This window comes from Mauremys reevesii, linkage group 2 (assembly GCF_016161935.1).
Source record: "Mauremys reevesii isolate NIE-2019 linkage group 2, ASM1616193v1, whole genome shotgun sequence".
NCBI classification, from domain to species: domain Eukaryota; kingdom Metazoa; phylum Chordata; order Testudines; family Geoemydidae; genus Mauremys; species Mauremys reevesii.
The window spans coordinates 214,625,814-214,638,701 of record NC_052624.1 but is presented as its reverse complement, the minus strand read 5'-3'; the positions used below and the strand labels follow the sequence as shown (position 1 = coordinate 214,638,701).

Sequence of the window (12,888 nt, the reverse complement as noted above, 5' to 3'; positions counted from 1 at the left end):
GAGCATTTAAAATATAAACCCCAGTGTACCCTATACCCCAGTGGTTACAGCATGCACCTGGGACTTCAGGAAGCCAAGTTAAAGTCCCAACTCCACATCAGACAGAGTGAAGATTTGACCCTAGGTCTCCCACATGCTAGGGGAGCAGTCTGGTTACTGGGGGTAGAAGGGATGGCACCACTGCCTCCTCCATTTGTGCAGGGTAGGTGTGCTCTGATATCGCCTACTGGATCAGGCCCCGCAGGTAACACATGCAGGGTAACGCTTAGTTTGAGAATCCTGCCAGGATCTAGGTGCAAGCTTGCCATTGTCAGGACTTAGGCAGCTTTGCACTGCCCACTGGCAGAAATATGGGTGCCTAGAGAAGATAGGTGCTACAGGGTTAGGCGGCAGCTGACTAGTGGTTTTAAGGAACTAAATTTTGGACTTAGGCCTCTAAAATGGCAGGTAGGTGCTTTCTGGATGTAGCCCCACGTGATCAGCAGCAAGGACCCCTCAGCTTAGGACCCCTTTCCCCACACATAGAATTCATTCACCTCTGCAGTCCATCAGAGCCCAAATCTCAAATCCTTCAGTTTATAACAAAACGTTTTGTTTAGCTTTTCATGGGGCTTTTTTGCTTTTGCAGATGGCATATCTAGTTTGTGTGCTACTCTTTATAACTCAGGGCCCACTTGCTATGATTACAGGAGCTATGCAAAGTAATACACAAACATAGCTCTCAATTGTCACTCTTTGAGGGCATCACTCATTTTAGTCCCAAAATTATCTCTCTCACAACTTTGTTATCCCCTCACTTTTACAGTTGAAAAGTTCACAGCAGAAATAAAAAACATGAAAGTGTAATTACAAAAGAGGAATGAATTCCAAGGCATTAAGTTTCCTGCATGACAATTTTGTGTCCCCCTCATTTTGGGACTTTGTCACACATTGCATCCCACATTTGGAAACTGGCAAGTTGAGAGGTATGTAAGTAAATATCTTGTTAACTTTGGAGGGATATTGTTATTAAATCTGAAGTGTTGATACAACACAGGAAACCTGGAGAAGGGCATCAAGAGCTGATATTTTTCAATTTTTTCTGTTTATCTTTTCCATTTCCTTATGCAGAATTTCTTGAATTTATTAGAAGAATGAGGCTGAACTGGATCTGATTTTATCATGCTTGACAAGGAATTGCAATGACTTAACTCTCCTCCGCGCCCCTCTCCAGTGGCTTTAGTTAAGCTCACCCTAGGCTCAGTGCTTGGAGAGCTTTTTAAAACAAAAAAAACTAGTGCATGGCAAGAATTTTCCTACAGTTTTACAGCCTGACCTTCAAGATCTGTATCTGCAATTTTTGAAAAATATCTGCTAAATATTGTTGATATTATTTTTCCCTTGTCAGAATTAGCTGTCACCTAAATTTACCTAATTCAATATAGTCGTTCATTTCAACCACACTAAAGCATTGGTACTTGGAAAAGTAACTTATCCAATTGCATTTCCTTTTCATTCCTCCCCCCTTTTATAACTTTCTGCTTTTAGGCAATAGTTTAGTGGTAGGAAGATACGGATCTCTGTAACATCATGGCTAGTTCACACACTCCACCATCCGTTACACAATATCTACATCATCAGGGAAAACTGCTCACTATGTTCCTGTAGTCTGATCCAGAGCACTCTTTATATCAGCAGAGAGAAGAATTCACAGAGATGAGCATGTGGATGTGTGCTTGCATAAAGCACAGCTGCACCAAACATAGGATTGTTCATTATACAGCGTACCAGCATAAATGATATCCTAGAAGGATCACATGCTACTATATACTAATGAGCATCTTTATGTAAAAATTGTGGCATTAGTAAAATCTCTGTTCTGCCTTTGCCAGCATGGCCCCCTCTGGTATCCAAACAAGCACTGCTTTGCTCCCCAGACACCCAGACTCCCTGCACTTTATTAAATTAGTTCTTTTAAAGGAGCCCTTTAAATACACACACTGCCTCTTTTTTTTTCCATAACAAGTCTACTCTGGTCTGAGTCAGAGTGGAGCTGGTTTCAGCTGGCTCAGGGGGCAGGGCAGAAGAGCACAGCTGAAAGAAGAACAGAGATGGCTTGAGAGGCAGGGGTTGTTAAAAGCTGTGATAAGAGTAGAGTTGTCTTTGAGTTTTTCTTTTTATATCCACGCTTAAATGAAGCAGCTCAGATATAGCTGAACTATTTTTTCCCCATTTCACTTTTGTCTCCTGAATTCACTACTGCTTAGCACATACTCCACAGCAATTTCAGTGGGGAAAAAGAAGAATTGCTAATGTTAGCGAGATGACTATTATTAACCACTTCAGAACCATCACGTGGTATAGTCTTGTAGTGTCTAGATATTCCATCTCGGACAGTCATTGTTCAGAGCTTACAAATGTTTCAAGGAAATTATCTAACTCTCCCCCAGCAATCACAGCACACTCTAGTCATGTAAAAGTCCAAGAAAGAGAGAGGAAAACTATTTTGACAATGGAAAAGATGCACGGTTCAACCATTTCAGAGCAACAATAATTATTTCTGAAGAGCTTGAGAAGGAAATAGTTTCACACAGACCTTCATTCTAAGGGTAAAATTTTTGGTTAAATCCTTGTGTCTAGAGCTAGATACATTAGGATTTTGGTACAAATATGAGTGGGGGCTTTTAAATGACACAATCTAATTAAAAAATAAATCACTACCCTCTCCTTTTTCATTTGGAAAACTCAATAGGCTATATAAAGGTTAAGGTATCCTAGGTTACTGCATTTAAAGGAAGCATTCAAAGAAATACAACTGAATGAAGAGAGTAAATGAAGATTCTTGAACTTATTTGCTTACCTCCACTCCTCCTTTATTTGCCATCTGTCTTCCTTATAGAAGACAGTTTTTATGTAGCACCTTTTAGACTCAAAATATCCCAAAGCAAAAATAAGTTAATGACCATGCAGGCAAATGAAAAAATCATCCACTATGTACTCAGCCATAGTTTGTCCACTGTCTTATAATTAGTGCCCCTTTTAGGGCTACTATTGACTTCAGTGAGCTTTGGATCAGGCCTATCGAACTGGGGACGTAAGGGGGGTTTTGGCCTAGACACGTATAAAGCGGTTAATTCTTGAAAAGCGATACCGGGAGCTCACATGAATGCCTGACTGATTTCCACATCAATGCTTATTTCACGTGGAATTTGAGCATTCCGCTGTGAGGTTTGGTCATCCTACCAAGGTGCCCATGTTTTAAAACCGCATTAAAATCCTGGTGTAAGTAGGTGAACAGCCACCTCCTGGCTCAGAGCTCAGGTCCTATCCATTCCCCCTACAGCAAAGGTCAGATAAAAGTAAAATTTCACACACAATATGGCCTTTGCTTCTTTGTTACTCTTCTGAGCTATCCAGCATAATGGTCCTGATATCATGCATGAAGCGTACCACAAAAATACAGTAGACATTACTGTATCCTCCTCCCTAAGATAGCACTTTTTTCTGAGGGCAGTCTTTAGAAGTGCACTTAGTGCTCACAAGTAGCGCTAGATTGACAGCCATAGAGACCAGAGTTTTTGGACCTTTGGAACACTTATACCACACTGCTAATTACAGTGCAGATATTCTACACAATGTCCTACCATGGTGCCTCATCCTTTATCCAGAAAGACCATTTCTTCCTTCATTCCCTTTGGTCACAAGCATATTTCAGTTTCCATAAGTATTCAGTCCTTTTCCTTCCTACTGAGGCAGCCAACAAGGGAGCCAGTCATGAAAGTGTTGTTTACAATCCAGATACCTTATCCATTAAGAACAGAACTGAGACCACCAACTCATTTCACACAGGTTACTGAAGAGCAATCTGATGGTATTGATTTTGGCTTTGTTCAAACTAGTGACTGAGAGGTGCCAGACTCTATATATTCTATTATAAAAAGAAATACTATTTGTATGTTTAAACAAACACTGCACATTTCATAAATACTAATTATTATTCTATGTTCCATTACCAATGCCTTCAGCCATCCAGTCTCCCCTACAATGAGGTTATTATATCCTTGTACTTAAAATCAACTCAGTTAGATTTTTTTTTGTCACTCAAGAACAGTTTATATGGTTACCATGAAAATTAAGTGAAAATTCCATCCTCTTTGACAAACAATTAAAAAAAATAAAATAAGTAAGGAAACACGATCACATCAGCTATGTTCAGTATGTTTCCTTCTCAATTGAGCATGATTGAACTACTGTAGCTGTAGGAAAGTGTATTTGGCAGCCTGCTTGCGACATTGACCAAGCCTATGGTCCTTCCTTAAGCTAAAAATGCCTGTTAATATGAGAGGTACGCTAAAGAGGTGATTACAGGATTTGACCCCTGGCTAGTAACTGTCAGAGTGCTCTACCCATTCTTCATTTTCTTGTAAAAGCTTTTCAGACTGGCTTTTGCTGATATTTGTAGGCCACAAGCAGCAGATTTTTCTGCAGCACAAATATTTACAACCTCAAAACAAAGAGCTAGCTGCTGAGCTGCACAGGTTTTGTCTATTTTTTTAAAAAACTCCCTCCAGTGCAGCTCTTCTGGTGGCAGCGCAAGTGTTTAGACCAGTCATTGTTACTGTTAGTGGAGGTACATTGGTGGGATTTTTTTTAATAGCCCAGTGTAAATAGACCTACTGAGAAACGTAAAAATTCTATCTGTCTGCAAAACAAATGGCGAAGTCTATGGTGTGGTGGCTTTTTTAAAAAACCTTTTTTAAAGCTCCTGGCATTTTTCATAACCCTGATAAGAGAAACTGTTGTTTTTAAAGAAAAATAATCACATTTAGAAGAAGCATTAAAGAACCTCTCCCCCCAATAGAAACATTTCCACACTTAACGCTTTGAGGATAATTAACAGTATAGAATTATTCTAAATTTCTTTATTACCAAGGCATTCTTGGTAATAAAGAAATAAAGTGTCTAACTGTACATTAAAATAAATCCATATTTTCCTTTCAACTGGAGAAGAAATATATCCTACAGTGGTAAGACTAATGATGGTACTTGCAGTTAACAACTGACATACTTACAGTTGCATTTCTTCTGTACAAATCTAAGCTTGCATGCTGTTCTGTAGGTGGATAAACGGATGCGATCCAGATCTTGAGCCCCTAGTGGAAGAGAATTATACATATGCTGTGACATTTCCCTGGGGTAGAGTCCACAATGTCTGCAAGTACAGTGAGTCATGTGTGTACTGTGACATTCTATACTTTGAGGGAGCGTCTTGTAACCACCATATTCCTCATTTATATATAATTGTGATCTTACATATAAAGCATGCCATGTGAGTTCATAACCTTTCCCCATAACCAGGGGAAAGGTTATGAACTACTGAAACCCGCTGTTCTATCTAAATATGTACATCTTTAGTGCATACAAAGTTATGAGAATTGTGTTGTATGGTGGTCATTAAAACATGCTGTAAGTTGGGGAATCAGCCAGATATTAGCTCTCCAGAGACAACACCAAGGAAAGTAACCAACGCCCGGGTGGGGTGTCAAACAACCATCAATAGCCATTGTCCAGCAAGGGAGCTACAATTCAATGACTCACCTGCATAAGGCCACACCAGGGGAATTGCTCAGCATTACCTGGGGACTCAGCAATCCCCACCAGACATGCCTGGACGTGTGTTCTCCAAGCACATGGGACTGAAGGTATAAAACAGAATACAGGGGGCCCATGCTTCACCTTTCTCCTCCCCCATCTATGCTGCAAGCAACTCAGAAGAAGACCAAAGACTCCAACAGAGGAGACTGGGCCGGGCTGAGGGGACAAACCTGTATATTAAGGACTTCAGTATCCAGTGGGGTGAAAGAAACTACTTAATCTAGTTGTTGCCCAGTCTAATAGGGCTGAGAGGTTAGAATGCGTGCTTATATTTTATTTCTGTTGGTAACTAACTCTGACTTTTTGCCTAACACTTAATATCACTTAAAATCGATCTTTTGTAGTCAATAAATTTGTTTAACTATTTATTTTTACCAGCAAGTTTGCCTGAAGTATGTGGTAAATCTGCTCAAGTTTGCAAAGGCTGGTGTATGTCCACTTTCCATTGATGAAGTGGTGAACCAATTAATAAATTGGCACTGCTTGTCTTGCAAGATGATATATTCCTGATGTACAGTCCTGGGAGCTGGGGGGATTTGGCTGGTGCCTCTCTCTGTGTGATTCATGAGTGGCTCTGGGAGCATTCATGCAATCTAGCTGGGTGTGGGGCTCCGCATGCTGTTGTGCTGAGTGATCACAGCTTCTGGAGGGGTTTGCTGTTTGTCACTAGCAAGGCATTGTGAGACACAGCCCAGGCTGGAGAGATAAAGGGGCACACTGGTTCCACAGTCCCAGGCTGCACCCCGGGGATCCCGTCAGATGTACCTGTTCCATGTTAACAATGTACATATAAGAGAAAGGACATAGAAACACATGCTGTCCAACATTTTCAAGGCTGCCTATTTTTTGTGGGGAGGGGGAGGTATCCTGGTGATAAAACACATTCGTGAAGAAAGCCAAGGAATAGTAAGCCTACACTGTCTGTCATTTTGAAGACACAATCTGGTCAAGCTTCAGGCTAAAAGACACATTTGCCAAGCTCCAATATCAGGGAAAAGCATCTAATTTTAATTTTTAACGACAAAGCTCACAATAAATATCTTCAGCTGTCATGCCAGCTCAGAACAAGGTATTGTCAGAAGACCAAATTAGAAACAATACAACAGCTGAACTTAGAGACTGGTGGATGACAAACTTTAGGGCAAAAAATATACTGCAAAAGAGTGGGCCACATTCACCACTGATGCCAAGATTCATTTTTTGTGGTGGGAGCCTCAAGGAGTCAGTTCATACCCAGACTGGCCCTGGATGCTCTAAATATACAAAGCTGGCAATGTCCCCAAAGCAGCTGCCAGCAGTGCTTTTCCTGCCCACATCTTTTCCCTTTTGCCAGGGCTGGAAGGGGAGTGTAGACGGGTCGGACTCACCCCTGCGGCGCCTCCTGCTGGTGACTCCGGGAATTACCTCGTTCCAGCGCTGGAGCACGCTCTGCAGGCTGGTGATCCGCCTGTCCTCAGGCTCCCGTGTCCCTCCCTGGACCCGGTGCCCTTTTACATGGGGGTGCTGCCCCCTGGCAGTGGCCCCTTTCTCTCAGGGCTTCCCTCCTCTAAGGGAACCCCCACCCTCTATCCCTACCTTGCCTCAGTGTATGGCTACTGCCAGTCATTGTCTAGCCCCACGTCCTGGGGCAGACTGCAGTATCAGCCAACTCATCACTGGCAAGGTTGGGTTTGGACAAGCTGCTTTGGCCTACCCCCGGGCTGCCCTCTGCAACCCCCAGTACCTGTTAGCCCTTCGCTAGGCTGCAGCCTGGCGCTTTCCAGGCTGGAGCTCCCCAGCTCCTCAGCCTTTCCCCAGCCCTGCTTCACTCAGGTACCCAGTCTCTAGCTCCCTGCAGCTAGGCCCTTCTCTCTCTGAAGGCAGAGAGAGATTGACTTCCTTCTGGCTTCCCTGGCCTTTTATAGGGGCCAGCTGTCGCTTAGTTTGGGGCATGGCCCCAGCTGCAGCCACTTCCTCAATCAGCCCAGCCTAAAGGCTGTTTTCCCCCACCACAGCCCCTTCCCAGGGCTCTTTTTAACCCGTTCAGGGCTGGAGCAGGGGTCCACCCTGCTACAGGGAGGTAGTGTAGGAACCAACTAGGATGGGTCCAACTGAGTGCCACCCAAGTAGCCGGAAAGGGGTCAGAATGAGGGTGAGAATCTGACATAGTATCTTTAAGCATCAAGACATTGTTCATTACTTATAATATATTTTAAAACTCAAAGGCAGATGAGTAGATTTTTTTTATTTAACATATTTACTCCCAGGCTGACATGGCATACCAGAACTAGGCAATTGTTACTACAGAGGTAGTTATGAGAAAAAGAATTCAGAACTCCCAACTGCGGCACATGGGCTTATACCATGTGGCATATTAACTTTTACTAACAGAGTCAATGACATTTTCAGATATTTGTGTTTTGAATGTGGTTGTAACTATGTAACAAAGGAGAATTTGCCCCCATCAACTTGAGCAACTTCATCTCTGAAATAGATACTAAAACAGAGTTACATACTACAAAGCTGCTTATCCAAACTCATGTTCATTCCAAATACAACTAGTGTAAAATTAGACTGTCAATAGAGTGAAGTGAAAATATGGCTGTCCTGTTTTTTAACTGGTTTCACAAATCCCTTCTTTGAGATACATGCCAACATTATTAGATCTGCCACTGGGCTTTATAATTGTACATTATGCTTGTGTTCACCCACTCTTTGATGAACAATCAGGCATTGGCTGGACCCAAACATTTCAAACTTGTACTGATCTCTTCAGTCTCCCCAGCACCTGCCCCGCTGCTGACCAGATTCTCCCACACCACCCTCCCAGTACTCTCTACTAGTTCCTTTTCACAGTTGGCTGTCTTAATACCATCTGTTCCCGGCAAAAGGTACTCTGAACTACTTAGCATCAGATCCTGAAAGGTTTTGATTTTTCTCATGACATGATTTCCAGTTAACTGACTCCGTTTTTCTCTTTTCCATTAATATTTTGCTGACAACACTGAGGAAAGCTGAAATATCTGAGGCAGGGTACTGCAAGTTCTCTAACACAGAATTTTTCCTTTTTTTATTAGGACCAATTAAGAAAACCAATTCCTCTTTTTGTAGCTACTCATGTATGATAAAACAGATTGCTATATAGATCGCCTTTGCTTACCCTATAAGAATTGGGATAATTGGGGAATAACTTTGAACTGATTGTTAAGGTCTTATGCCTGTGTTATTGGATGGCACCTGAAACTTATTAAATATGCTTTGAGAGATCATTTTATGGTTCATTAGATTTTTCATTACAATATTGTGATAACATAGACCAAGTAATATTAGTGTATTTATATAGTGCCATTCAACTATGGTTTTGGAGTGCCTCTCAGAGGTCTTGTTACAAGGCTTAAATAATTTTCTATAAGTCTCTGAGGTAGGTATTGTTATATCCATTTTACAGACTGATAAACTGCAGAGGAAAAGTTATGCTACTTGCCCAAGGTTCATAGTGAAGTGGTGAGAGAGCCAGAAAGAGAACTCAGCAATCTTGTTCCCTAGTTACTTGCTATAACCACAATGTTCACATTGCATAGTCAATAAACATAATTTCTACACAATGGGCAAGATTCTGTGCCACTAGTAACAGTCGAGGGGCAGCGCATGATAAAGTGTCTTTAAAGCCATCCCTGTGCTGTCTAAAGGCTACTGGGGTGCTCCAGGGTTTTTGACATAACTTAGACAGCAGCGGGAGCCTAAGTTATGACACCCTCTCCAAGTTACACTCAGGTCTACTGTGCTGCCAGGAATATTCTCAGCACCATGTGCTTTAGTCCCGCCCCGAACACACCCCACCTTCTATTAGCTGCACCACACTCCATATGCTGGGGCTTGAGATGCGCTCCTCAGTAGGCAGCTTTGGAGGTGGCCTCACAGTGCCTGTAGTGGGGAAATTCTCCCCTGGCTTTTAGGGCTTCTTTATGCCACTAGAGACCTTTTACGAGATGTAAAGGGTCTGGTGCAAAAGTGAGGATCTCCAATATGTATTTTGTAGGCATTTAGGAGAGCTGAGCAAACTTATATGCAATACATTTTGCCATTTTTGCTGCTTGCAGAGTGATTTTTATAAGTTGGGTGAAAATCTGTTCTTCCAAAAACTTTTGTACAAACAATACCTTACTTATATGCATGCTAATGAAAAACAACGAAAGATGTCAGGTAGGGATAACGCAAATCAAACTTCAGTTTCTAAGTTGCCTAAATGATTGCCAATAGTTTCTCATACTATTTGATCAGCTGCAGTATTATAGTTTTTTCCTTCTGGGAACTCTCAGCACATTTCATATTGTTGGCACTTTGAAAAGAGAATAAAGCAATACATTGCAAGCTTTGTCTCATGTTTCCATACTTTGTAATAGTACTCTGTGTCTACTGGATAATCTATGCTGGCATCCCCAAGTGTATACATGTTCTGTTCACCATGTTTTGTGGTGCATCCATCAGTTAATTCCCCTCTAGATGTATGTAAACGTGTCAGTTAAAACTACTGGTATTCCATTTATTTTGACACTCTAGTGTGCCTTTTGAGTTGTAAGAGACAATGTAAACTTTGACCTCCGAATTCCAAATAAGAGAATACTAGATATGACACTAATTCATAGAACATTGGAACAGGCAATTGTATGTAAACACTAAATACAGAGGAGCCTCAGAATCCACCTACCATGTAAAATATGACTTTCATAAAAAGATCTATGCCATTTTGCAGGAAAACCTCCCTATTTAGGAGAGCACGTAAGCATTTCCTGAAGTGACCTGAAGAAGAGCTCCATGTAAGGTCAAAAGCTTGTCTCTTTCATCGATGGAAGCTGATCCAATAACAGATATTACTTCACCCACCTTGTCTCTCTCAAGCATTACTCATCTTTAATCTTTTCCTCTTTAAATGCATGGTTGGTTTTTTGCAAACAGCACAGAGAAGAAAACATTAAATACATAACCATACATAATGAAATAAAACATTAAAACACTCTACATTTCAATATGTAGAAAATGGTGCATAATAGCTATTTGTGTATGGCAAAGGCAAAAAACAAAACTTGAAACAAGCTGTAAGAAACCATCACAAACTCTTAATAAGGTCCAAAATAAAATAAATGTTCTGCTTTAGAAGTGTATATACTAGACTGATAAAATAATATCCCATGGCCAGATAGCAAGACAATATAGGATGGTAAGTTTTTCCATTGTCAAGATGTCCAGTACTTTACTGAGGGTGTGATCCCATACCTATTAAAGTCTGGCTCAGAAGGAACATGAGGATCACACTATTGGGCAACACCGTAAAATAAGGAGGGAATCAACTTTTCTAAAAGGTGCATCCTTATCAAGGCCCAACCCGCTAAAGGTCTTAGGTAGCTGTGTGGGAAAACCCAAATTCATATCAGCTTGCATTTGACCCTTTCCCCAAAAGTTCAAAAATGAAAAATCATGCCATGCCTTTGAAAGAGCCTCCAGCACAATTGGAGCACCAACATATACCAGAATAAGTTTTGCCCATGTCTACTTAATCAGGGTGGTGTCAAGTTTGTTCTCTGCAACAGTGAACATGGGCTATTCAAATGGTCAGTAAAGACAGACAATGCAGCTATACGTTTCCAGAATTTCCCTCAGAATTTAAAATTAAGATAAAACAGGAATTTTTAAGGAGGGATTCTCAAAAACACTCAGCATTGTCCTAACTCTACTCCCATTGAAGTCAATGGTAAAACAAACAAACAAAAACAAACAAACATCACATGACCTATCCAGGACAAGAGTTGGGCCAATACTGAACACTTCTGAAAACTTCACTTTTAATATTCAGCTCTCAGTTCTCTATGCACCTTTAAGATGGAGGATCCAAAACCTTGAAAAATGGCATAGATATAGGTAATCTGCTAGACATTTGTTAAATATATTTAATATTTTTCCTTCAAAGTCTGTTAAGAGTCTAGCAAAGTATCATTGTTCTGTCAACATTTACTAGTTTGAAAATACTACACCTCAGGGATATAAATTATAGTATGACCGTAATAGAGCTAAGGGATATACCTGATCATTCTTGTAAAAAAAATAGCTAAATCTAGTAAAATCAAGAAGATCCCAAACTTTATACAAGGAAAACAGTCTCCCAAAGGAAACAATGGATTGTTCACAAGGGAGATAAGAGGAGTGGGGAGTAGTTAGGAATTGACGCAACTCTTGTTCATATGATATTTTGTGGAGAGCAAATAGGCTAATTATTTTATGACCATACAAGGAAAGGGATACATTCCAGTGGGATATCTGGGATTTAAAACTGTTCCTTAGAAACCTTGTGTTTTGGAGATGATTGTTTTCTTTCTCCATATTTGTGTAATTATCAGTATTTTAACTTCTTTGGATGAATTAGCTATTATTGAAACAGAGGTAAAATAACCTGGTTCAGAAGATCACAGAAATCAGGGATGGGAAAGATCTATTGTGCAGTATTGGGATAATTAAATCCACCCTCCTGCAATTTCCTTCTCACAGTAAAAACACAATTCTTTAGAATGAGAACAGGACAGATACTGTAAGTAAGGTTTACTGATGTTCTGTTGTATCTGGTTCATCTTTTGCAATGAAGCAGTTAGATCTCTAAAAACACAGTACTTACGCATTTCGGCAAACAGCTGCCTTCTTTCTGCCATGGTATTTCCTCTTTTCCCACAATCTTCAATCATTCTAAAAGACAAAAATCACCAGAAAATATTTAATATCCACAAGCTGAACATCAGCCCTTGCCAGCCCTACCGTGGCACTGTTTGGCATTAAAAATCAGATCACGTTCTCCGTGGCTTAGACTTCGCTTTCAATTTAGCGTGTCCTAAATAAGGGGATCTTATTGGTAAATTATATAAAGGAAGAAGAAATCAGAAGATATAATATCTCTGCCTCTACCAACCAGGGTTGAATTCAAACCAGTGCCCATAAAATGAAAGGCTATGTAACCTCACTAACTATCTCTTGAGCCCCCTACTACCGCAGATATTTCTAGTTGAACTTTTAATAGTACACATGGGTGCTTGTAGTAAGTCATCACAGATCTAAAGGACCGCTGATTAAAAACCTATTAAAAGATTACATCTTTCAATAATCAGAGTTGAGCAAACAGTTCATAGTGAATAAATTTATTAGCTGAATTTAGCCTCTTTTTATTGTTTATGAATTGTCTGCAAGCTGCTTACAATTTTTTTAATTTGTTATTCAAAGTTAGTCACCAAATAT

The 12,888-nt window shown here is 40.5% G+C and overlaps 1 protein-coding gene across 45 annotated transcripts in view; it reads right to left on the bottom strand.

The window, feature by feature from the left end:
- DTNA (dystrobrevin alpha) overlaps nucleotides 1-12,888 on the bottom strand; it is a 323,219-nt gene that overhangs the window by 115,276 nt on the left and 195,055 nt on the right. For 42 of the 45 annotated variants that reach the window (XR_005593709.1, XR_005593707.1, XR_005593708.1 and 39 more), the window contains 2 exons: nucleotides 12,278-12,345; nucleotides 5,052-5,132 (listed from right to left, as the gene is read on the bottom strand). Coding sequence is in view for 39 of the 45 variants with exons in the window: in XM_039522814.1 (XP_039378748.1) it covers nucleotides 5,052-5,132; nucleotides 12,278-12,345 (149 nt within the window). In the remaining 6 variants the exon portion in view is untranslated. Of the gene's footprint in view, nucleotides 1-5,051; nucleotides 5,133-12,277; nucleotides 12,346-12,888 lie in introns of those variants that run through there. The other 3 variants (XM_039522844.1, XM_039522845.1, XM_039522846.1) reach the window with 3 other exon arrangements.